General features: G+C 37.4%; 1 protein-coding gene and 1 long non-coding RNA gene across 7 annotated transcripts in view; both read right to left on the bottom strand.

Annotated features, from left to right (window-relative positions):
* The window catches only part of LOC115342529 (kazrin), a 312,869-nt gene that overhangs the window by 267,289 nt on the left and 19,416 nt on the right, over nt 1–26,164 (bottom strand). For all 6 annotated transcript variants that reach the window (XM_030016883.2, XM_041124135.1, XM_030016885.2 and 3 more), the window contains 2 exons: nt 23,336–23,488; nt 16,981–17,107 (listed from right to left, as the gene is read on the bottom strand). In XM_030016883.2, coding sequence (XP_029872743.1) covers nt 16,981–17,107; nt 23,336–23,488 — 280 coding nt within the window. The remainder of the gene's footprint in view (nt 1–16,980; nt 17,108–23,335; nt 23,489–26,164) is intronic.
* Nucleotides 16,207–16,742, bottom strand: LOC121233375. The gene is made up of 2 exons (XR_005932613.1): nt 16,360–16,742; nt 16,207–16,275 (listed from the first exon to the last, which is right to left on the bottom strand). It is a non-coding gene; the product is annotated as an uncharacterized LOC121233375 (long non-coding RNA).

Raw genomic sequence — 26,164 nt, 5'->3', positions numbered from 1 at the left:
TTGCTTCAAAAAATTAAATCCAAGTTGTGTTGGCTGGAGGAACATGAAAAAAAAGCAGAAACATGTCGCAGTGACTTCTTAGAATCTTGTCCAACTGTGAATGTCACAGTATATAAATGTTAAAGACCTTACATATTTAATAAATGGAACTGATTAAACATTGAAGTAAATAAGCACCAAAAAAAAAAAAGGTATTGAATTCAAAATGCCCATTATAAATATGTGAATACTAAGGCTGTTCTTTTAACACATTTTCCTCTGTTAGCATTTAAGTGTTTTCATTCTGCTTTTCGATTTATTTATTTTTTTATTCTACCATTAGCTACGGTTCATTACATAGTGAAATCTTGTTTATAAAGCCTTTCATTATTATCTACCAGCACCTGCTCAGACAGTAGTGCCAAATCATAAACCACTTGACTAAAATGGCAACATACCTGTGTGTTAAGAGCTGCTTACAGTCACTGAGAACAGCTAAGAACTCTTAACATTTAGGGAAAGCTGGTAGGTATGACATGCCTCATACATATAAATATATATTAATTTATTCATATAATCATGGGGATTACAGAAATTTGCTGAAAACATGACCTCAAACCCACAAGGTTCTGCAAATATTTTACTTAAAGATCTAAACCAAGAGCCACATTTCAAAGTATATACTACAGGTTCATTGCATAGTTATTCATTCCTTTTTGATGAGGGGCTGCATGTTAAGCACTGCAGACTTAAACCTCCATCATACTACTGCAACAAAGAATATCTGACTTACCGCATCCACCATCTCATAGCCTATGCTAATTAAATCATTTTTAAATTGCTGTCCAAAGTTTTAAGTGATCTAGGATAGGTGAGGTTATTCCACTACATCGTTCAAAAAGTCACACTGCAAATTATTAGAGAAAGAGGAAGAGAGAGTAAAAATAATAGGGATAAGTCACAAAGCTAGTAAATATTAGGCTAGATAGAAATAGAAAAGATTACAACCTTGAAAGAAAAAACCTCAACAATTCTGCTTTATTAAAACAAAGTTACTTAAATATTATGACATCAACTTCCAATATTTCTTACATAATATTACTGTTAATACAACAATATAGCAAAGTTCCTTTTAACTACTTGCATTTAAATATCGCTTTGAAACTTGATTAGAGCAAGCTTAGCTGAAAAACTCTGAACCGTACTTCTGAACACACACGTACATTATCACCTGGGGGGGGGGAAACATCTTTTGAACTCAAAAGCTTGCATCTTAACTGAAACAAAACATGAGACCACTGCCTACCAAATGCTTTGGGGAAAAATGCTCTTGTACCAGCAAGAAAAATTACTACAGAACCCAAGAGGATGCCTCCCAAGACCCCAAGGCTCAGATATTCAAGTGCTGCCACAGAACAGAGATTTTTTTTCACAGACTGAACTGGTATGAGTCAAGCCAGGAAAAGCTTTTATTTGTATTTTATTGTTAGTGTAAGATATGCTATACTAGGAGCATTTCCCAGTTTGGCTATAGAAATGCATCCCACTTGTTGGTGGGTATGCACACATAAAACCCTTTCTAACACCCTTTGAGAAAACTCCTCCCCTAGGTAGGAAGGTACCTATCCTTCCGATTCAAAAATACAGGCCGGGTATGACAACATTAACTGACTTTTCCATTTTCAATACTAAATCTTGCTACAACTGAACATTAAAAAAGAGATGTAAAAAGGATGCAAAAGCAGCACATTTTTATTCATATCCCAGAAATTCTGAGGGTGAAATTCAAGCCATAGAAGGCACAGCTCAATTTTTGAAACAAACATCTAATTAAAGGGGATCTCAATTAAATCAGAATGGCTACATACACAGCATCATTAAGAGGCCTGTTTCAACAATGCTGTCAAGTATACATGACAATGGGCAGAAAAAGACAACATTTAAATGCCTTTATTACCCTGTTTGCCTCAATCCATCATTATTATAAATAACTGGTGGGGCATTTTTCTTGCAATACCATTATGACGTTATCAGATACAACTAGTTTATGTAGGCATAATTTTAGGTACCGTTAAGCAAATAAAACACTAAAATTGACATGAGCTGTTTCACAGTGTACAAAAATTATCACAACGTAATTTTAGCTTCTGACTCCTGAGAATCATGAGAATAATTTAGAGCTACAGAAGACCTTAGTTCTGTATTGTCAGTCTGCCCAAACCTAATACATCAAATAATTTTAAAGGTGGAGAGAAATAACACCTATAGCTATACAGTTGGGAAAAAATTGGAAAAAACCTTGAGATTTATCTATAGTCAAAGTCCCATCCCTGTACTAAAAAACTGGACATTCAGCCTATGCTGGCCTCACCACTCTGCTGGACTGCTTCCTCCCACAGCTGGAGGCTCATATTCTCTGTCAGGCCTTGTGCTCAGCACAACCCTGCCACTGTTCTTACGACAAAGACTCGGCAGGGCACTACACTTGAACTGCTTGCGATCCCCCGTGTAATTGAAATGCCAGGGGCTGACCACTTGTCTTAGTTCAACTCTCCACATCCTTTCGTTACAGGCTAGTAGGAGAGGCAAAAGCGGTGCATGCACACAGTCTTGTCCTGCAACAGGGTCACACATCAACTGACACTGAAGGTCTCCAGGAGGGATCTTTCAAAAGCAAAAGTTAGGGAAGCAAGGTCTCTGAAGAGAAACTGCATGCCCCATTGTTCTAGATAATGTATTTTCCCTCGCTATAATTTGAAACTCAATGAGCAGTACTACTACTGCTGCTTGAATACCACAAACAACAGCAGCAGAGATAAACGGCTGGTTGACATCAAGAATAAAAGCAAATGCAGTGAGTAAAAGTTCTTCTGTAATTTCTTCCAGCAGAACTTGCATCTCCTCCTCCTTAAAAAGACACTTTCAAGCTTACACAGTAGAAGCAGGAGAACAAGGAACAGAATAAGCATGAAGACAAACTTCACAGTGATTCTATTAATATCGAACTGCCTGTTGTATAAACATATTGCTACACATTAACCATCACTTCACATACAAATAGTAGCATTTGAATCACTGCATTTTCCAACCAGATTATAACTGTTGCAACAAAGTCTTGCCTTGGGAAGATACTTCAATAACACCTGAAGACAGATGCACATACACCAAACTATGTTAACCTATGTTTGTACCAAGCACTAAATATCCATTTTGCAGAAAAGAAATAGAGCAATGCATTTACAGAGACTGTTAACATGACATTTGCATAACAGATGAACCTGTTGCCATGGAAAGTGTAAGAAAATTCTGAGCTGGGCTATTTAAAACACCGATTTCTGCAAGTGTTTGGCAAAGTCTCTGCTTTAATGACAGCACTGAAGATCATGTTACTATATCTGACCACAAACTTCTTAAATTATACAATAATCAGTACAAGAAATGTTAGCATGGCATCATAGGGTATGCCATGCCAACATAAAGAAATGATGCAACAGTCTGCAAGAAGCAAAAGGGAGTATATTGCCATTATAGGGAGTTCTTCATGAGCCCAGAAAATCTTAGCCCAAGCTATTCACAAAATGCAGATAAACAGATAAAACCCAAACATTTAGGCTGAAAAATCCTACAAGCGGGAAGCCTATCTTCAATGTGTAGTATTATACCAATCCACAAAAACTGAAATAGGAATTGTCTCCAGTCTTCTTCATACACTTCATGTTTTATAAATTAAATTATGTACCATCACCCTCCGCAACAGAAAGAGGAGCAAAAAGTAGTTTATGTTATCTGTTTGCAATAGTATGCCATCCACATTTGCAGCATCTCATTCAAATCCTTAATATGTTATGCCTTCTGACTAACCTGAGTATAAACCATAGGAAGTCTCAAATTTTTAAGACTAGAAGACTTACTCATCCTTAAGTAGTCCAGAATGTCACCTAACAAAGTATGGCAAACATCCACAAGGTTTAATTCTTTGCAATTTTAACCCATACAAGAGCTGTGATGAAACAATTAAATGTAAATAATTAAACATAGAGCTTTAATCTCAGTGAGATTTAAAAGTGTTACTTCTGCCCATACCAATATTTCTAAAACTAAAATAGCAGATACAGAGTACACACATACGCAATCCAACTTGCTCTAGAATTTCTCAATCACTCAACGTAGTTGTGTATTTCTACCTCCTACCCTCCCTAATAACACAGCCTCCCACCATTCACTACAAATTCCTAGCAAGTTACTTGATAGCTAACCACAGCTACCATTGACACAGCCAACTCATTACAGAAAATATGATAAACATTCTTCTCTGTAGTTATACTCCATTAGCTTTTATTTTGCTAAGTATTAAAACAAAAGGAGCAGCAAAAGAAGTGACAGCTGGCATACAGATTTTCCAGAAATAACTGGTGTTGTCTATATTTAGCCAGTTTTTATGTACAATTCAGTTAAAAATAGAGCATCCAAATTTTGTATTTAAATACAGAAAATTAGTCAAAATTTAAATCTCTGCTTTAACGAGTATGAGCTTTTACTTGAATCCAGAAAACGTTGCTTCTACATTCACTATAGCTCTCCCCAGAATGTAGCTGCACTCAGATAATTAAGAAACAGCATGCATTTTCACAGCATCATTTGCAAGAGAATGCAAATGACAGACCTCACATCACTACTTGTACCACAAAGTTTAAAATGATCACTATTAGATCAGTCTGCCTTTATCCGTAATAAATAACCCAAATATTCATCATGGCCCTATTTGATTACTAAACATTTGAGAGGGTTAGATCGAAAATATCTCAGTTTTTTAGCTAAGTTATCTTTAAAGGTTAACTGCTTAGGACTTTACCTGCCATTTTATTCTGCTGTTTGACAAACCGGGTATGTTCAAATTCAGCAGTGGTCATATCAATAAGTGACATTTAAAAAAAGGAAAGGGGGAAAAAAAAAAAAAAAAAAAAAAAAAATCAACAGGACTGCTGAGTCCACAGGCAGACCCAAAAGCTAATGCCCTTCGTACACTGCTGATAAAGGTGGTGTTCTGCAATTGTTCTGAGCAATTTTGCTCCACCATGCCAAACAGAACTCTTGAAAGTTTAGTGAAAACCTGCAATTGCATGGAAGACCAAAAACGCACAGTTTATCCAAATGTTCGTCCAGACATGGGCTATGGCTTGGCCTGGAGAATGCAGCTGTACAAGGGCTACAATTCCCAGGAAACAGGACTGCCTTTGTATCTAAACAGAGCATTGGGATTACTGTAACAGGAGTCTCTAACACTGAGGAAACAAGAGCAAAGCCTCTCACAGATGTAGGATCCAGACAGTGCTGCTACCACCAGATTAAATCTCCCGTGTATAAAATTAAACCCTTCAGAATTGCTACAAGGTCACACTCAACATTTTTTATTTCCATTCACTCAGATTTGTCCTCTATTACTCATTTTTACCGAACTGAATCCTTTTGTTTACTGTAACTACATGTCATTTGTCAGAAATTTTTCTCCAACAAAACAGTATTTTCAGTAATATCACCCTCTTCTGTTTTACAGTGTATTTCATCCCCCTCCTTGACATACATTTCCAGTTTTCTTTCCTTTAACCTTCTTATTCTCTTATTTTTCTTCAGTACAACTTGCAGAGGTAATCTTTACCTTAGGGGATTCAACAGAGAAAACCACATAGATAGAGCACACATTTTTGTTGATGAAAATCTTTTTTTAATGTTATCTGCAGCAATCCAATAGATTTGCAATAGATTCATACCTTGCATTTCAAAAAGGGAAAATTACTTTGGAAAACACATTCAGTAGTATTTCCCATAGCACACACTTGCTTACTGCCCTCCTTTTACCAGAGCATTCCAAAGTGCCAAGGTATCAGTTTTGGCATGCAGCATAAGCTTGCTTTAAACAGTATTTCTTTTTTCTGTACAGTTTTAAAGGCTATTATTTACTGCAAGCATAGCATTATTAATTTCCCGAGCTTTTTGCTCAGACACTAAAAACAGAGATGTAAAAACAATATACGGCAAATAACATGCACTCTTATTTGTACAAGGTAAGGAAAACAATATGATTAACAACTTCAGCAGGAAATAGAATTACAACTTGGAATTACAACAGTGGCATTACAAGAACAGAATTACCAACTACCTACTATAGCAAATACACAGTGGTTTCCATTAGTCCCCATTAAAAATATTATCGCATTTTATGAACTGGGTCTCCAACCTAACAATGAACATCTTTAATTATCAATAAGCAGCTACTGTCACGACACATTTGCAGGCATGAAAACTTTGCTTCTCTGCATCTGTTAAATTTGGAAAGACTCATCTCCTTCCAACTTCAGAGTGACAATCCAAGGGTCATATGGCAGAACATCACCGCAGGTCCTTTCTAGTATATAAAAGTAGATAAAGGAGGAGGGTAAACATTATGTAAACTCATTTTTTTAATGTACAGTATAGTCCCCGAATCATTTTTATCTGCTGAGAAATTGTGAAAGATTTGCTTAGCTTTCTCTGTGAAACCAAGTGCTTCATTCATTTCAGCTGCAGCCCATTGATATTTTCTTAGAGAAATGCTTTTCAGTCTTCTCTGATAACAGAAGATATACTGAATTATATTTCCAAAGGAACTCTAACTGTAATGCTCCAGTTGCCCGATCAGTGCATTTCTCAACGACGTAGAAGAGAGTACTACAGGACAACAGCAACAGTTGGTGCTTTTGTTAAAAGAACCAACAACAGAAGGTACTAAATTTATAGTTTGCCCCAAACCAGACGACAGCAAACTGGTATCTGCTTAATTTATGAAATGAAGAAAGGTCAATAGGCTCATAAAGTCACCACAGGGAATGGCAACTTCCTCCATTTTTCAAATAAAGTGAAAACGAACCCCAGTCAGAGCACAAATGTACTTGTCTTTTGTTCAGTTAACTGCTACATTCCAGATTAACCTGTTTAGATCAAACTAGACTTTAAAGGTGTACAAGTTTTTTGCACACATCTTTTCATAGCATAAAATGTCAACTAAAACAGAATAAAAAAAAAAGTCACTGAAAAGTAACTTAGACATTTTCATTTGCAGGCAAGGAACCAGAAAAAAAACATAGCTCTCGTATATGAGAGTGGAGAGACTGGAGGCTGACACTTAACAGTTAAGGATTCAGTAGCTATGAGTGAAGTTTCAGCACAAAGTCCACTTTGCTTTTGCAATCCCTCACAAGGGTCCGTAAGATCTGAAACACTGGACTCTTTGCTCTTTACCTGCAACTTGAAATAGAACACTTTGCAGGAAAGTCAATTTTTTACTCAACTCACTGAAACTTAGTATGACCTGCTCCTTGGTAAAAGCCCAAGACAACTCTAATATTTGGCAGCAGTATCACACACCTTTCCTTTTAAGAGCATGACTCTACCTCAAAGCTGTGTGTTTTAACATTCTGATACAAATTTACTGCTAAAGAGAGGTCAGCCATCATTGCAGTTGAGTTGCTTTACACTACCTAGACACTTAGTTTCCAACTTTACTGGCAGCAACACAAGGAAGCTTGCACTGGCCTTGGCTCTGAATGAAGGTAATGCAGGGGAAAATATACCAAAATTTATATGAATCAAGTCACTTTCAGAAACACTAGGTCTTTCCCATTCAACAATCAAATTGTTTCTTATGGACTGCCAAATAAAACAAAATTCATATTCGACTAGATTCAAGTGAGGCATCTGGCTCTCAATGCAAGTTAGAATAGATGTATAGCTGCCTACCCATTCCCATGGCATTTTGCAGTAATAATAATCAAGATGATAGATTTTCAGCTATTATAATACTCTCACTAGAGTAACTTTATGTCAATCATCACATTAATAATACTGCCTCTTTCAGGTTCTAAAGCATTAATCATAGTCTATCAAAAGCTCTTGCAGAACTCTGATAGAAAGTGTGACAACAAAATTAACTCTTAACAGCAATCCTGGTAAGCTTGTAAGTGCTTCTGAAAGTTTCATCCTAAATAACTTACATGCCCTGGTGATCCAAATAAGTAGTGTGCTTGCTTAGTCCAGGGTAAAAAGTGTATAAAGGTAAGTAAATATTTGCTGCTGAATATCTGATGGTCAGACATTATCTAATTCCTTAGCTACAAAAGTTGAAACGCCAGTGAGTCTTACTTCAATCACTGTTAAACCCAAATAAAAACTTAGACTGCTATAACATTTCCTTGAGGAACTTGACATAGCAAGTGCAGGCCAGTGAGAATTCTTCAGAACAAAGTCATTCCCGCCAACCTGTGTAAGGCTCTTGGCAGGAAGAACAAAATAAATTTGAAGGTTTGACAGATTTAAAAAAAATAAATAAATACACTCTGGTCTGACAACTGTTTTTCCTTTTTGTTCATTTGGAAAATGTACTAAATACTTAATAAGTGGAATATAAAATTACTTTGATATTTTGCAGTTTCGTAACCCAGTGACATGAGAATCTTCAGAGAGACTTTTACAAACACCTCTTGCCTTACAAAGGAGATCTCACAATTAAAGAAAACAGCTCTCACACACACACACAAACAGAGTCTGCTTCTCTTCCCATAAATAAACCAGCTATCAAAACTTTGTATGCACACACTTGCAGTTAAATGTGCTTGTTTATCGCTGCATAATAAATTACACAGGACATCTGTAGATAGGCCCTCAGTGTAAGATGTTCCCTGTAAACAATTCAAGTAAAATAATTGGTCGATGCAAAATTATGGTAAATTGTAATAAAAACAAGCACTAAAAAAGTTTAGTGCCATTAATGATACAGAATCAGTATGAGTAATATTGTTCAAATGGTTTTGAAAAGATGAAGCATAGAAAGAAAACACCTAGAGAAAGGCAGTAAAAATTATTAAAAGGTATGGAAGATTCTCATTACAAGGAGAACTTAGAGCCTTCACTAAATTAAGATATGATTCAAGCTAGAGGTAAATAAAATAAGAATACACTGAAACTCAATCGTTGACTTTACTTTGTGTTCGCTATAAAAGCCAGAGTCTCCTATTATAAAACAAAAAATGAAGTAGGAGATTGCACAGGAGGGAAGGAAACCATAGAAAGAACAACAGCGTCTGGTCAACCCTTGACTTAACATGAGGTAACGCAAAGGAATTCAAGAAATGACTATTCATGTGAATAAAAGTCATCCAGATTTAAGTGAGACAGCAAACCCAAACACTTTAATATAGGTAAGGCAGTCAGTAACTCATTGAGTTTGCTCTCTTGTATGCTATAAGCAACAGGACAATTCTAAATCTTAAAATAGGTCACTTAAGGGAATTAAAAAAAAGAAAAAAAAAGCAGTTGTTTCACTCAGAAAACAGTGTCTATTCTTCTGTTCTGCAGGAATTCACCCCCTTCCTATTTTGGAACATAACCTCCAAATCTATCTATCTATCTCAAAGCTCTTCCCTAAAACAGCAATCACCAAATATTCTCCGCATTTTCTACGCAGAAGCATTTAAAGACTTATGTGATTCAGAAGAGAATATTCTAAGAAAGTTTTGGAAAATCCTAATACAATAAAACATTTCTGCAAGGAAAGTAATATTTCAATAGAAACTTAGTAACTTCTAACTTATTTTCAGGAAAATTAGAAAAGTCTTTTCCTAAGAAAGGAGAAGAATAATTTCAAAACGCACTGGCTTAATTAAAAAAAAAAAAAATTAGCAGTGGAATACCAAGCTTCTTTTCTTCCAGGTCACTCATTGTTTCAAAGCTAACCCTGATCAACAGAAAAAAAATTGATTAATACTAGAAAGCTGTCTGGTGCCTTATTTCACTTCCCACTGTAGGTTATGTAACTGAAGACAGCATTAGCAAATTTGCTAGGAAATGCTGCAACTGTGGTCTAGATTTATTTTATTTTTTTAACTTGGAAAAAATAGTGTAAGGAAGGGTGGCTGAAAAAGCCAAAGAAAAATATGAAACACTTTAGAATTTGAATAACCAAATAACCCAAGAAAAATATTTCTATTATGTTAGATAAATATATACATTTGCCCTAACCAGAAATAAGTTAGTAGCTAGAAACATGCCAACTTGCTACAATCATGAAGGCCAGATTATTATTTGTTAAGGGCAAAAAAACACAGAGATAAAGTAACTGAGAGAATATGCAAGGTGCTTGTAGTACTTGTTTTAACAAAGATCTGATAATCAGCACTGAGTCCTTACACTGCATTCCTGACCACCTTCAAGCCCTTTGCTAAATAAATTCTGCTTATACGTTGATGATGCTTTCTTAGTGGCATCAACAGCCAGATGCTTGTGTAGACAAAGCCGGGGGGCCCCCGAAATACAAACATCAGGATGTCCGATCCCACTTCTAGTACAAATACATGCCATGATACACTGATAACAGTGACAGTCCTACACTGCCAAGAGAGCACACTGATAGCACCTGTGGATTTCCATTACCAGCTGCACATGTGGAAACTTTTAAAGGGAGTGTATACACAATAGCACATCTGAGACTTCTGAAGAAGCAGCAAACCTTACAGCCTTCCCTAACCTTATAATTACAGTACATAAGTAAATAAGTTTCCCAATGTTCACATAAATATGATACAACCTGACTAAAGCAAAAACACTCATGTTTTTTAATAACTGAATGTGCTAAGGCCTCATATTTCCAAAAGTTTATACTTAGAAATATGGAGTTTAAGGGGTCAATACATGCAAATTAGTGGTGAATTTTTAATTTTTTTTACCTCTGAAATGAAGGCTTATCTTCTCCTATTCTTAAACCCGTAGGCAGGAGCAAGGCTGGAATGAATCATACCAATTTCACTGTGCTGTTTGGGAAAGCTCAGAGCAGCAGCTAGCATAGGAACTGGGGGCGTTGCTGTAGAAGTGAAGATGGGAATTTAAAGTAATACTAGTCTCCTATTCAAAGGGCCCCATTTGTGATGGATAAAAGAAAATTTCTGCTGGTTAGATGACCTCAAATATATTAGATATTCACGAGATAGAAGCTGCCACAGAGATACAGTTTCCCCGACATCCCAAATGCAGCTTTTTAACTGGGGTTACAGAATTCTTCTCGTCAATCAGTGTGATTTTGGGAAATCAAAGTAAACTTCACTTTAAGGTTTTGTTCCAGGTGATCTTCTTGACCATCGGCTAGGAAATTTTGAAGCCTTGAGTTCCTAAGTTTTTCATTAAATCTATTGGAGACAGAGCTTAGGTAAGAATATCATTTCATGTTATCCTTGCTACAAACGTACAACTTACAGAACTTTAACATCCTTCTATAAGCTACATTCCAATTAATACACAATCATTTTTCTCACAAGCTCTTTTCTGATTGGAAGTAAACTTTTAAACTTATTCCAAGTGCAAGCCTAATAAATTCATTTAACTTAAAAAACAGACATCAGGGCATCATTTGGCCATTATTTCCATTTGTGATGACATCCAGATGGCAATCCAAGCTCTACCTTTTGTAAACAGGACGCATATTTATGTGACTCTCAAGTACAGCTAATTATTTAGAACTAAGTGAGAACACCTATGGAAGTATTAACAAAAAAAAAAAAAAAAGCAAGGATTTCTACTATAACAGAATTTAACCTGCTCATTTCATCTTTACATTTCCCTTTTCTGCAGCAATTTGACAGTTTCAGCAAGTCACACTTATAGACAAAAGAAAATCCCACGTAACTTTTATTATGACAGCATTTATTTAGAATCTGTGAAGCAGAAGCCTAAAGTTGCACTTTGCATTCAGACTGATACAAAACAAGTCATAATAATTATTTATAACAAATGATAATTGATTCATAATTCACCCACCTTAATCTCACACTATCTCTGGGACAGTATTATTTACTAAAAGCTACCCTATAGTTCATGCTCTCCCTGAAATCTGATAAGAACTATGGGAAGTAGCAACATTATGACAGCAGTAGAGCCATTTAAGGTAGTAAAGTTTTAAAAGATTTATTAGCAATGGTTTGAGACTTTAAAACTGTACTACAACAAATAATCACCAGGGGCTGTCCAAGATAAAGGTGAACCCAATTCAGGGGTTTTGCTTACACTACAATAGAGGACTCTATTTTAAGAGGTGACACAACTGAGTTTTTTAAGAGGTCATTTGGTTTCATGACAGACTCCCACTCAAGTTGCCTTATGCAGCATGTGCTTTTGGTAAAATGAAATTACAGACTTTTCCCCCCCTCCTCTTGACAGCCTGACTTTGTACAGACAGAAGATATGAAAGAGGCACATGCAGTGTTCATTCCAGACAATAGTACGAATTATGCCACTGGGGTTTGTTGCCTAGATAAAGTGCTAAGTGGAACACAGCTAAGACACAAATACAGCTGAGCAGCACAGCATGGAACCACTACCATAGAGATATAAATAAGCACAGGAGAAGTAAAACATTGCCCTCTTCTCCCCCCCCCCCCCCCCCCCCAAAAGGTTTTTTAGAAGGTATTATTCACAAGCATGTAGCAGAGCAAACTTTTATCCTGTGTAACATCAGTATCTTTCATCCTCCAAGAACAGACTTTTGTCCTGCCACATAATCCATAACAGAAACTGCCTAGATTATTTCAGCATTGTTTGATTACACTTTGGAGCCTACTTAGCACCTTAAAGCAGATTATAGCCTGATAAAACCACTGGGTATTTTTATGTATGACCATCTTTTGGTGGTTTTTTTTTTGTTTTTTTTGTTTGTTTGTTTGTTTTTTTATGTTTTTATTTAGTTAGTGAAAAGTTATTTTTGAAAGGAAGACAGAGTCTGAAGCCAGAGACTCTGAAAGTATTCTTCATGAAGGAAACACTCATCTTCGATATTACTGCTTTCTACTACTACATATTACTACTGTCATATATAAAAGAAGAAACGTCCTGATGAGAGAAAAAAAGTGTCCACACTACTCCTCTAATGGACACATGAATTCAACTGTAAAGTGAAAGCCAAGCTGTTCTCTTTTACTCCTTAAAAAGGGAATTAATGAAAAATCTTGTGCTAATGCATGTGATTTGAACAAATTTTCCTACAAGCTTGGCAGGCAGGACAGAAGCATATTAACTACAACTTGGGAGAAGCAGATGCTAAACGCTTAACAAATAAATGAAATTTCAGAAAATGCAAAAGCAACAAAAAACCTAAACCATTTTTCTGCTAGTTGTTGACCATGCAATGGCAGTGGCTAGCTCTTAACCATGTAGTAATCATGTCAAAGATAACCAGGGTTGGCTCTGATAAAAATCTTAGATGCTACCCAAGTTCACTAAGTTGTTTTCCTTCTTTTGGGTTGTATACCCTCCCTCAATATCCTTTTATCCTACTAAATTTCTTTCTAAATCTCAAATGCACTCATCACCTTAGCAACAACATGCAATGTTTCAGTGCATAAAAATAAATTAGTAAGAACTGCCTCTTTTCCTCAAGGACTCTTAAGCTGTTGTGCACAGTAGAAGAAAGATGTAAAGGATTTACTCCAGCTATGAAAACCTACAACCAAGCCAGGCAGTAACTATTGAACATTAACACCTGGGAGGTATAAAGTATTTTGAATGCAGAGTACAAGAACAAAAATATGCAAGACATTGAACTGCTGAAGAAGTTGTGCAAGTAAACAGCAGGCGAGTTTTGAGAAACATGACTGAGGCATAACCAAGATCCCACCTTCTGCAAACACATTAGAGCAAAATGGTACATGGAGAAGAATGCCAGGTGCCATCCTAAATATGGTCTAAAGGAGATTATGAACCTTGTGTCAGTAATCACTTGCAAACAGAGGTCAGATCAAGGTCAAGGAAAACAGTTGAATCTGTACTTTGTCTACCCTAGACTTGGTCAGCTGCTGATTCTTAAATGCCATCTCAACTTTACAAATTTAGTAAGGCCTACCTCTTATGGTAAAACAGTCTGAATTGACAGCATGTGCGAATTTGTTCAGAAATAACAAGTATTCCTACTGCAATAAGAAAAGTTTTACAATAATGAAAGCCTTGATTGATTGGGCAAAAGACATCACATTTTTAATACCTGTGAAATGGTCACCTTTTCTGATATAATCAGAGTTCATTAAATAAATTGCAGAAACAAAACTATTTGTCAAACGATAGCTATCTTAACTGTCGAAGGACAAGGCCTAAGATGCGTTAAAAATTCAAAAGGATATTTGTTTTACTGAATAGAGAATAATTACGAGCTATTTAATAACTGCATGTTTTGAATAACTAAATTATAACATACTTCTCAAATATATGTCTTGCCTAGTCATTTCTAAGGTATTAAACTGTCAGTTTACTTTTCTGGAAAATGTGTTTCTAAAGGACACACTCATTCACAGTTGTTTAAACTTGGCAGTTCTTTCTTAGTTCTATTTTCTCCTCAGTGTCTAAGACGACAACCTGCAACACAGGCCAAAATAAAGTTTATAAAAAAAGAATTAATTGATCTGTTTAGGTAGCTAATAAATTTAAGTATCACAACCCTCTGGAGGAGCCACTCTAGCAAGTTTCTTAAATTGGTATTTAATCTAAAAGATTACCTTGTACTGACTCCCAGTTTTTCACATGTATAATGTTAAGTCACAACAACTTTTTCTTCCCACCACCCTTTCATCATATAGTTAGAATTATTCTTTTAAAAAATTACTTTTTAATCCTGCTTATCAGAATTTCTTTTTTTTCCCCATAAAACCTCAACCCCAGCGCTAAGAAACTTCCATATCCAAGAGATATAGCTGAATCTGCAAAAGAAGGCACATCAGTAGAAACCATTTTGGAATCCTAACTGCAGCTACTGCTATCAAATCAGCAGAAAAAACATTGTGTTTCTTATAAGAAAATTGCTGTGAATTGCAAATATTAGCAGATGTTACTACAAATACTAAAATAACTGAGAGTAAATGTAGAGGAGTAAAAATAATTCCAATGGAACCTACTAAAAATAGAACTATACAATTTCAAAATATGCAAGTATCAGAAAAGAAGTAAGCACATACTATGAATTGCCTTATCTTTTACAGCATGGATTCTGAAACTTTAATCATAACAATTCAAAGGAACGAAATACTAAGAACTTAGTCTTTTTGCTTCATGATACAGGAGTATAATTCCATAAATAAATTATTCTTGGTTATTCTCAAATGCCTCACCTATATTGTGTTTGGGGTTGTTTGTTGGTTTGGGGGTTTTTTGTTTGTTTGGTTTTTTTTTTTTAATGTTTGTGAGCCTTGATAAGGAGCTTATGTTTACAAAATGGGGGAAAAGATCAACTGTTCCTAATTATGACAGTCTGAAATCCGTAAAACCCATAACAGTTAAAACTTTAAACCTACAAAATAGCACAAAACCAAAACCCAGGAACCACCAAATTAGTTTACTGACATTTTTATCTATAACTTCACGAATGCAAATAAAACTCCTGTGCCATGGAAAATTACTTTAGAAATTATTCTGTCTGGCTTTTCTGATTTATAATATAATCAAATTCTTTCAAGTTGTTTTTCTAGCCTTTCAGGTAAATCACAGGCACACAAATTCTATTTACTAAGATAATGTACATTTAGGAAAAACCATAATACAGCCTCTAATTTACCAGGCACTACTTACATATGTGCTAAATATGCTTTTCATTACAGGCAGCAAAATCAAAATCAGTGCTTGAACTTCAGTTTGTATTAGCTCAACCTACGAATTACTGTTCAAAAGAATAACCAATTGTCTTGCACCACTTCTTTCTCCCAGCCCCCTCCTCAATCTTTAAAATAAAAAAAAATTTATAAAATAACTGTTCTCCTAAATATTTGAGCTTGTTCCCAGTGTGAGTTCCACAGTCAACTGCACCACAAGTAAGATCAGGCCCTATGTTTTAAGTTTAAAAAATTTACAACGATGCCATTGAAAATATTATCCCCTTTACTTCTTTGGTTCAGTTGTCACCTTCAGGGAATTCCAAAATATACATATTCACCTACAAGGGGAATAGATGTCCTTGTGCTACAACTGTAAATACTTTCTTCTTCTATTTACTCCCTGTAAGTGATAGCTTCTATTGTGATTTTGGCCTAAAACGGTAGCCAAAATGTCAGTTATATAAGGCCATGCGTGGACGCACACGCACTCTAAAAGATATCGCTACTGAATTAATCACGGAAAAAATAATGGATTTCTGGTTTGACATACATATTTACGTAAAGACTAACGTGCCTACCCCCCCGAAATTGTTCTCCCATCCTTCCTCCGCTGCCGAAGTCGGCCAAAAGTAGTCACTCACGCTGCCTGCAAAATTTCATAACCAACAAGATCACCACTACCCTAACAATAACAAGAAATTAAAACCCAGGGAAAATAGCAAAGCCTTACTTTTTCATCTGCACCAGCGCTCGACCGAAGTAAAAAAAAATAATCCTTGCGCGTAACAGAAACCCATTCCTCGGCGACACTTCACTTGTTAGCGCTGCCTGCAAATAATTTTAGCAGCAACCCCACCCACACAAAAAAGTTTATAGTTTGAAGAAGGCTGACACAACCTGGCGTGCTGTTGCGCAAAGGGCATTCCCACACTCACGGCGAGCCCCCCCAGACCAAGCCCTCGGCGCAGCCCGGCTCTGCTCGGAGACATTTTCCCTCCCCGCGCAGCACCCGCTCGTCGAAAACAGACCCGCGCCTCTCACACCGCCCCGGCCAACTTTTCCAGCCGGGCCGGGAAACGACGCAACTTCCATGTTTCGCCCCGCGGCCCCCCCCCCCCCACCCCGGCCCTTCCTCCCTTCCCTCCCTCCGGCTCGGGAGGCGGCGGCGGCGGGGGAAGGTCACGGCGGCCGCCGCCGCCGCCGCCGCCCACCCCCCCTCCCCCCGGCAAAAGTTTGCGGGTCGTCGTCGTCCCCCCTTCCTCCGCCGCCATGGCCGGCCGCAGCGGGCCGCGGGCGCGGCGCGGCAGGGAGGGCCGGGGGCCGCGTCGCGTCGCGGCGGGGAGGGCCCTACCTTTCTTGGCTTTCGGGGAGTGCCGCCGGCTCCGGGCGCTGGCTCGCTCTTCCTCAATAGCGGCGGCTATCTCCGGGTCGTCCTCCCCATTGTACCACACCAACAGCTCCTCGCCGGGCGCGATTGGCTGCCGGGAGAGAAGAGAGAGGCGCGGCGCCAATCAGGCGGCGGCTTGTTGGCGGCGGGCCGCGGGGCGGGGGAGCGGCGGCGGCGGCGGCGCCGACGGCGGTGCCCCGCGCAGCCCGCGGCGCCCCGCGCGCCAAGGGTGCCGCCGCCCGCGCCCCCTGCCGGCCGGAGGGCGCGCAGCGCCGAGCTCCCGCCTCCCGCCGGCACCGAAGGAAACCCGCGCAGAAACGGGGCCGGTCCCCGCGGAAAGGCAGCACCCGAGCAACATACACACACACCCCCCCCCCCCCCCTCCCCGACCTCTTTCCGACCGTAACGAGGGCGCCTTGCCCCCGAGAGACCGGCCTTCTCCGCCAGCGCTGTTGGTTAATTACACAGTAATACACAATTATTAAATAGACTGGCAACTGCAACCCCAATTCTGATCCGTCTCAAATCCTGCCGTTGATTTAAATCCGCGCAGGCCGAACTCACGGCAGTGAAATCCCCGGTGTTTATCACTATTGCTATTTACAGTTGAATTCCTCTCAGGGAGCTAGCAGCATTACTCCAGCTAAACACACCTACCTTACACACAGCATTAAATAGCGAGTAAAAACTGTTCAGTCATCCACTAAAGTCGGAATTTGGAACAAAATCTAAAGGTACAGGAAAAGACTGTCGTAGTGAGTAAAGGGAATACAGAGGAACAGAGAGAGCTATTACAAATCAGAGAGATCCACTTAATCGCAATAATGAAAGATTTGTTTGCCGTTCCGAATTTATTATTTCAAATTTTTTAAACCAATTAGAAAATGCACAGGAAAGACCAAATTAGTCAAGTACGTATCACTGCAATTACTACTCACATTCCCAGCACTGTCACCGAACTGATCAATACTAGTTTCCCTGGTTATTTCAGACACCCCTTACGTTATCAGACTCAAACTAGTAAGTCCCCAAGTTTGCAGACTAAAGATGCATTTCTACCTATTTTTTAGATCTTCGCAATTATCTCTCCGACTCCTGAAGCATTCTATCCAAAACCAAGAAAAATCAACTTAAATGCCTGCCTTTACCTTAGCTACAATCCCCCTTTTTCCAGGGCTTAATGAACATTGGGCTTGTGGAGATAAGACACTATTTTTAGAGTCATTACATTAGAGCAAAGGGTATCCTTACACTATTATTTCAAGGCTGAAACCAAAGGGAATTTTTGTATCAAGAACAATAGTAATATTTGTTTCCTCTAGAGAACTTTTTTTTTTTTTTTTTAGAAGGTCTCACAGCACTTGATAAAGGTGATAGTTATCTTTATACCCCCACACACTGGAACAACAAGAGATGCAAGATCTCAACAACTATGTTAAGTGTTTAAGTTGTAATACAAGCAAAGCCTATGGTTTGGCTTCCTTAACAGTTCTGGAGGCCTGACAGGATAAATAGTGGTAAACCTACTTGCATGGTCCCATTTTGCAGCTGTTTAGCAGCAAGGAATGAAGAAGAGTTGTCTGATGCAAACAACTTATCATCTAAACAATATACAAACTCAGAGAAAAGAGCTGGCAAAAGTTTTAGGCAATGCAAACACACAATGATAACAAGCGCGTAATTTGTTAGCTGCATGGCTGGAACTAACATTCAACTTTATGAATTTAGTTTTGGTGTAACTACTCTAGAATCTAAATTAAGCCCTCTAACCTTGTACTTCTAAAATGAGATGCAGCAGCAGCTTCAAAACCAGACAATTAAAACGGCTCCCTCACCAGCAATACGAGCGAGAAAAGGACTACACTGATCAAGTGCCACTTCCACCACTACTCTGACAATAGAGAACATATGGCCATCTCTTACTGATGACACCCTCTAATAACAACACCAAAACCTTACCTCCTCCAAACTATTACCTACAGATTGTTTGTGTAGTAGTGTCAGGTTGGGATAGCTTGGTTAAAAAAATGTATGAATTTTGGAAAGGCTCCTTAGGTTAGTAACTCCCACATACTTTTTGGTGCTTTATGTTTTACCTGCAACATTTAGCATTCCTTAATCTGAGTATTTTCTGTTCAGAAGGTTTAAAAGAATTTCAGAATTTGTTATTTTCAAGAGTAATATCCTAACCAGTTATATCCTAAGAAGTTCTAGCACAGATTGTCTAAAATTCATTGTACACATACAAGTACTGCAGCGTGTCTTGCACAGGCTGAGATAGCCATTTGCCTGTCTGACCTTATTGGAGTATATATTTTTCACCACGGACACTGCATTTTACTGCGATATTGTGCTTTTGCACCTGGATATGGCCTTATCTCCCCAAACGTAGCCAAAGAGGACAGTTTGTGGCATTAGTACTTGTGTGCATTTTTCATATTGTATGTAACAGGGAGGCTCCTGAGTTATTATAAACCTGTTTGACAGAACATTCTTCCATAAACAAATTAATTTCACCTTAATCAAGGACAGCTTCACAGCCAAGCTTATGTAGAAGGCTTATTGAACTGAGTTTTCACTGCAATTTTACTTCTTCAAGAATTACAAAGTCCTGCGCTATGTGCAGAATAACACCATTCGACTAGCTCATTTCATTAGGAGAGGCAGGAAAAACTTCTGAAACCCCATAATGAGTTTAAGCCGTTTCATCAAAATATCACAACTCTCATATATGCATCCTGGGGAAAGCGTATGCAAAGCAGCCTACAAATATCCTTAGTCCTTCAGTAAAGATAAAGAGAAGATGGAAGAGAAGAACATTTGCTTGTACTCACTTAAAAGTTCTATCCTACTCCATTTACAGCAGAGAACAGGGAAGTTAAAGCTCTGTGCAGTTTTGAGGTTCTTTTACACCAAGCAAATTTGGACTTTGCTTATCTTAGCAATGAAACTTGGAAATCAGCCTGTTTAACTAACAAATTAGAAACCCACAAAAAGCTGAAGAAAACCTTGGGAAAAAAATAAATACCTATGACAATATTTTAAATGCTTTGAGGTCAAGCAGAACAAAATGACATACAAGCCACTCTAATTCTCCTTTGGGGGTAAATAAAAACTGTGCTCTTTATTTATCACCAAATGGAATTCCCCTAAATTTATGAATTATCATAAAGACCAGGAAGGAACCATGTGTACATACCTGACTGGTAAATGTACAACAGTTTTGAAATGGCAGTGTATATACACCATAACACATTATATGCAGAAAGAGAAGGACGTGTAAGATTATTTATTACATGCTTTCTTTTGTCTCAGTTATCAGTAAGGTGTGATGTGAATCTAAGACTGATACGGACTCTACAAGAACATCATCATCTCTGACACAGATGAGACAAAAACAAACTTTAAATAAAAAGCAGACGTATAAGCAACCGTATTTTGTAAAGAAAGCAGAAAACAGCACAATTTTTTTCCCAAGGTATGAATCTTCCCTGCAGTTTCTAAGGTATAGGATAGTAAAAACTGATACAACAGACAGTATTCAAATGCTTTAATGTAGTAACTTGCTCTTGAGACCACACATTCAAAATCTCCTCCTCTACATTATACTTCTCCTACACTGTCAGTCACTTGCAGCTTAACTTCCAATTTCTTCACACTAACTTTATTTAAAAAGCATAGTAACTATAAATTTGTCACTTTAAATAATGAAAAATAAGTTTACAAAACACTAGACAAAACAAGCTTTCTTAATGACTTCCTTTGGTTTTCATATTCTTGGAATGGATAAAAAATTAAACAGAATATTGTATTTAAAATACTCCTATTAAACTACAAGAATAGTCCACTTGTGCAATTAAAAACCACAAAATGTGACTTTCTAAATCTTGATCTATCAGTATGCTGACTGAATGCTGAATGTTTAATGGTAGTGAAAACTGTCCAATCTCATGTCAAGCTTTCACTTCAAAAATCATCACAGATCAGCAAGATCAGAATTTTCCTTACGTATCACTTCTCTAAAAGGTGGGAGAAGAGAATAAAATATATTGAAATAGATGGTTCAAAAAAATAATTAGAATATCAATATGCACTTTTAACAACATTCATTATTACAGATTTGTGGGCTTTTTTCCCCAATATGGAGCAAAGTTAAACTTTACATGATAACCTAGTTTTGCATAGTGAAGCAACTCAGACATTTCTACAGCCACTTCTTAAATTGCCTTCCAAGTTACCTCTGTCTTAGATGTAGTGACAATCAAGGAACAGCAGGAGCACATGATTGCAATGTTTCTTGGACTAACTTGGTCCTGGAAACAGTTTGGCTACTTTTGAGCAGTGTGAAGCTGGGATTACTAATACAAGCCATCCCAACCTAGCTCATGCAGAACTAGTTTGAGCACGTCCACACTGTGTTCCTGAAACTAAGTCTACAAGGCAGAAACAACTCCGTGGTTCTATACCAGCTCAGGTGTCAGCACCCTGCTCTGTGCGACATCCAAGCCCAAAACTACTCAGAGCTGCTGCTTCTATGCTAGCCTCGAAGAGGTACAGCAGCAAGCCTTTGTGCAGAGGCAGCCTGGAGGTAATGCCATTTCTGATGTAACACTCCCTCCAACTAGCATACGGTGCAGACACCAATATGAATTTCCAGAAGCTTGACTGGGACTGGTATTGCCAACACTGAACTGAGGCTAATAAACAATCCCATAGCACACAGGGAAAGGCACAGCATACACATATCTAAGAGGTTGCTGCAGGGGCAAATAAAGCCTGCTGAAGACAGCTCTTTGAAGAACCCCTTCGCAACCCAAATTCAAACTCTCACACTGCAACAAAACCCAGACAGTTTTTAAAACCAATAAAACTGATCTTTATAGGTTGCTCTAACAGTCTTCAGAAAGAGCTGCTTGGCAGCATGATCTTGTTGGCAAGACCTACTAGGATAAAATTCATCAGGTCGCAAGAGAAGACAGTCAAAGGAACAAAAAGATTTCAAACGCTGAGGCAAGGTATCTGTTATTCTGTTAGCAGTGCTCGGACTCTTTTAGCGGTACAATTATTTTCCAAAGTACAATATTATCCATCAGAAAACAAATCTGAAATATGTGAATGCTTGTCTTTATCAGGGCTAAAACCTCTGCAGAAAAGATTCCATGAGAAAGAAGTTTAAAATGTCAAAGTGACTCCAAAAGCACACTTACATTAATGAACTAATGTGACTATGGGCAAAGGCAGAGGCAACCCAAGATAAAGTGTCTAGAGAAAACTAAGCTGGCTACAGATGCACATTGGGAGCCTGCCCTCAGTGAATAAACACTGAAGAGAAGTCAATAGTCTGGCTGGCAATAGCAAACCTCTACTTGAATGCTAACTCAAAGCTATTAGAAAGTTCAGAAAATGTTTAGAAGTTTGGTTTTTTTTTAATCTAGTTTGAGTGACCTAAAATATAACAGTTTTACATATTGCTATACTGGCCTATAAACTTCAAAACTGCATGGTATCAACTCATTCTTTTATTAAGTGAAGATCAGTTACTTACAGATGTTGTCAGCCCTACAAGAAAATGTAAGGAAGAGCAGTAGCATAACAGCAAGGCTGCATATACCGAGAAACCACAAAAGCATTTTAAATAAAAACTAAGTCAAGCTATATATACTCACCGCTAGTAGGTTCTTGATCAGAGGTTCAAATAATACTTTGTAGCCACAATATTCTAACACTAACATACTCTACCACTACTTATAGTTAAACCATTTTTTTCTTGGTTTGGGAGATACAATGCCCCAGGAATTAAACCCTTTTTCCTGCCCCCCCCCTCCCTAAATAAAACCAGAATGGTATAAAACCAGGAAAACTTCTTTCATGAAGCTACCTATAAAAGTGTCTTGACAACCAATCTTTGTCATACAATGCAAAGACCATAAAAATAACCAATTTCTGAAAAAAATCCTCAGTAGGAAGTGTCTCAGTATCTACAGAAATAGAAAAACATTTATTTTATGTAATCTGCTATAGTTCTGCATTCTAGTTTGTATCAAATTTGGCACTACAGCAAATTATTAACCAACAAGATAGATTTAAGTGTTCATACATATCCTACATTTTAACAGTAGATCTTAATGTTAACTGTACTGGCACAGAAGAATTTAGACCAATGAAATGTAGCATTTGCAGCATTTTAATTGTATTTCATAAAATGTTTCAAAACATTTTTAATACAAATAGCAAAAAAATTGGATTTGAATAAAGGGGGAAAGAAAGTATTAATAATAAAAGGTAACAGAGCAGTAACCGATTCTTCAGACACTGATACCTTTAAACTTTTGTAGTATATGGTCCTGTTGATCTCCAGAGGAAAAAGATTTTGCTCCTTTCCTGAACGTGCCCAGTTTATATATCGTAGCCAGTTCCCTTTCTCTGGATCAGTTGCATCAACACACATCCATCCTAAGTTTGGGTAATACACCTATGAGACAAAAATGGCATTAAGCAAATGGACAACTGTTATTACTGAAGTGTACATGCACTAAAACACTACACATTTTAAAGCTATACAACGTAGTAGTTATCATCTCAGGACAGAGATAACGCAAAGGATATGAGCAGAGGTAGGGGCTGTACTCAGGGGGAGTGTCGCTGGTCTTCCGCAGTCTTTTTAATGGAACCGGTACAACTGGAAAAAAAAGTAACTTTTGGCCTGCAAGCCCTTCTCTGAAGGTTTTGGGCTCAAAAGCCAAAATACTTATCAGTTTGGCAAGCCTGAAATTATTGTCTAGATTTTGCGTTTAGTAAAATGACTGATTTTAAGGTATAAAGGCAATAGAGCTTTATTTTTACTGTCTAATGAATTGGGAAAAGTAACTACGTAGAAATTAGAAGCATTTGCTTTATTTAGAAAGGGAAAGCATGATTTATATTTAATCTTTTTTCAGGCTGTTAAAGAAAATCTTAACCTTTCAGTAATCTTGTGATCACCTTAAAAATTGACCATGTCAATAAACTTCTGCATGTTCCAAGATCCTGGGTAAATTCTTTGGTTTCTGTTCTTGGAGAAAAATTTTTAACACCTACTCCTGTTTTACATTTCAAGACAGCTTGCAATAAAGCAAGGTTACTGACATCTTCAGTATTTTCTGATGACAGGCAACTCTGCTTCTCTTTCAAGACATGTGATGCATCTCCCACTCTTCTTACTATAATCCAAGTTAGATGTCTATAAGAAGAGCTATCAGTGGATACTATACATCTTTTTCCAAACCAAAGAACACACCACTGTTCAGCAACCGGAACTATCACTCTTCCATTACTTTGTCTCAGAACACAGGCATACTAACAAGTACACAATGTCTCAGAAGTATTGGGCAGCTCACAGATTTTTATAAAAAAAAAAAAAAAAAAAAAAACAAAAACAACCATGCAATTTAATTATATCTTATTATTTGCTTTTTTCCTTTTGGTCAAGCCTATAAATATCAGTCTCTGCCTAGAAGAGCTCTTTTCAAAACCCAGCCTCCCTAGCTCATTACCTCCTGCAACATTCACTGAGCACCACTGCAGATAAGGAACAAACTAAAATTGCAGTTTCACCATAACTTTCCCATTCTGTTACACAATGTTGTAGTTTTTTATTGTTTCTGATACCTACTTTACAAGTAATTCTAAGTCTTTTCAAACTGTTTTACATTTTCAATTTCAAATACATTTCTAAAACAGCTTAAAACAACAACCATTTAATAAATTTTATTTCTTTTGTGTTGATATACTGTTGGTTTAATAAAATAGAATTTTATCAATAAAGGTAAAGTTTCAATAAATATACCAAAATCATCTTAGTTTCTTTCCAAGCAAACAGAAAACATCTTCCTTACTTAAACTATTCCAGCATAGATTTCATCAGCTGACTTTTGAAAGAACGTTCATCAGCACACCCAGCCTTTGCAATATGAAAGCATAAACAGCTTCACAGACCAAGACTGTAAAAGCAATCCTTTTGGTTAAAATGGAAGCAAAGAGCCAAACAATGCTGTGGAAGAGTTAGCAGGTATGGAATATATGGCAAAACATTATACTTGATTACTTTTTTTATATATTACTTTATTATGTTTTTATATTACTTAATATTACGTTTTTTGCACAAAACAAAATACTTTATTACTTTTCAGTTAAAACTTCTCATTTACAGAATATTGTTTAAAAGCCTCGTGCACTGTGAGAAAGGAAATAGCTTCAACTCCTCTATATAACATTGTGACTTTAAGTGATTCCTGTGAATCACAATAAAGATCATTCAGCACAGTTGTGCCAGTCATTCTGAATCGGCAGACAGCATTTCCCTCAGTTTTCAGTCACTTGCCATCATTTTCCTATCCGTGGCTTTTCTCCAACAGAAAATGAAAATGTGTTCAAGTCGCTGTTTCTCTCCTCAGACATGGCAAGCATACACTGACACGCAAAACTCATTTTTCAGAATGATCCTCTAGCATGACAGTTCAAGATTATTAAAATTTACTGGAGATGCCAGCTTTTAGAAGCCTTACTTTTTCTTCAGATTAACTTCACTAAAGAAACAAATGGGATTCTTGCGGAAAAGGTTGTTCTCCTAGTTGGACGTCCATAACCTAACTACTCCCACACACCACCACCCTTTTACAAACTGTATTTTCTAACAGTTAAGATTCTGAAGCGGTTTCAGGTATCAGCATATGGGGCCAACTGCTGCGGTCTCATTTTAACTGCTTTTTTCTGATTCCAAAATCAATATTAAAGCAACACACAATTACTTTCAAATCTAGCAAGGGTACCCATTATCGCCTGGATTGCAAACTAGGAAACTTCGTAACAGCTTGTTTGCAACTATCATTTCTCAACACAAATTTAAAAAATATTAAGACATATCCACTGAGAACATTCAAAATCCAGCACCGAGAAAAACAACTGCAAGGTCAATAATTTACTTGACTGATTCAATCTCACTAAGTGTTCTTGTACCAGATCAAAACTGGAGATACCTTGTGCAGTGGAGTTTGTGATAATATTAGCTCAATGCCACAAACACTATACTTGAACACTTTATTACTTTCCTAATATGAATTTGCATTTATGGGAAATTGTTCTAGACCAATTCCTCTGATAGGGATTAACC

This window comes from Aquila chrysaetos, chromosome 6, assembly GCF_900496995.4.
Source record: "Aquila chrysaetos chrysaetos chromosome 6, bAquChr1.4, whole genome shotgun sequence".
Classification (NCBI taxonomy): domain Eukaryota; kingdom Metazoa; phylum Chordata; class Aves; order Accipitriformes; family Accipitridae; genus Aquila; species Aquila chrysaetos.
Note: the sequence above shows the minus strand (reverse complement) of the source record. Positions and strands in the feature narration are given on the sequence as shown.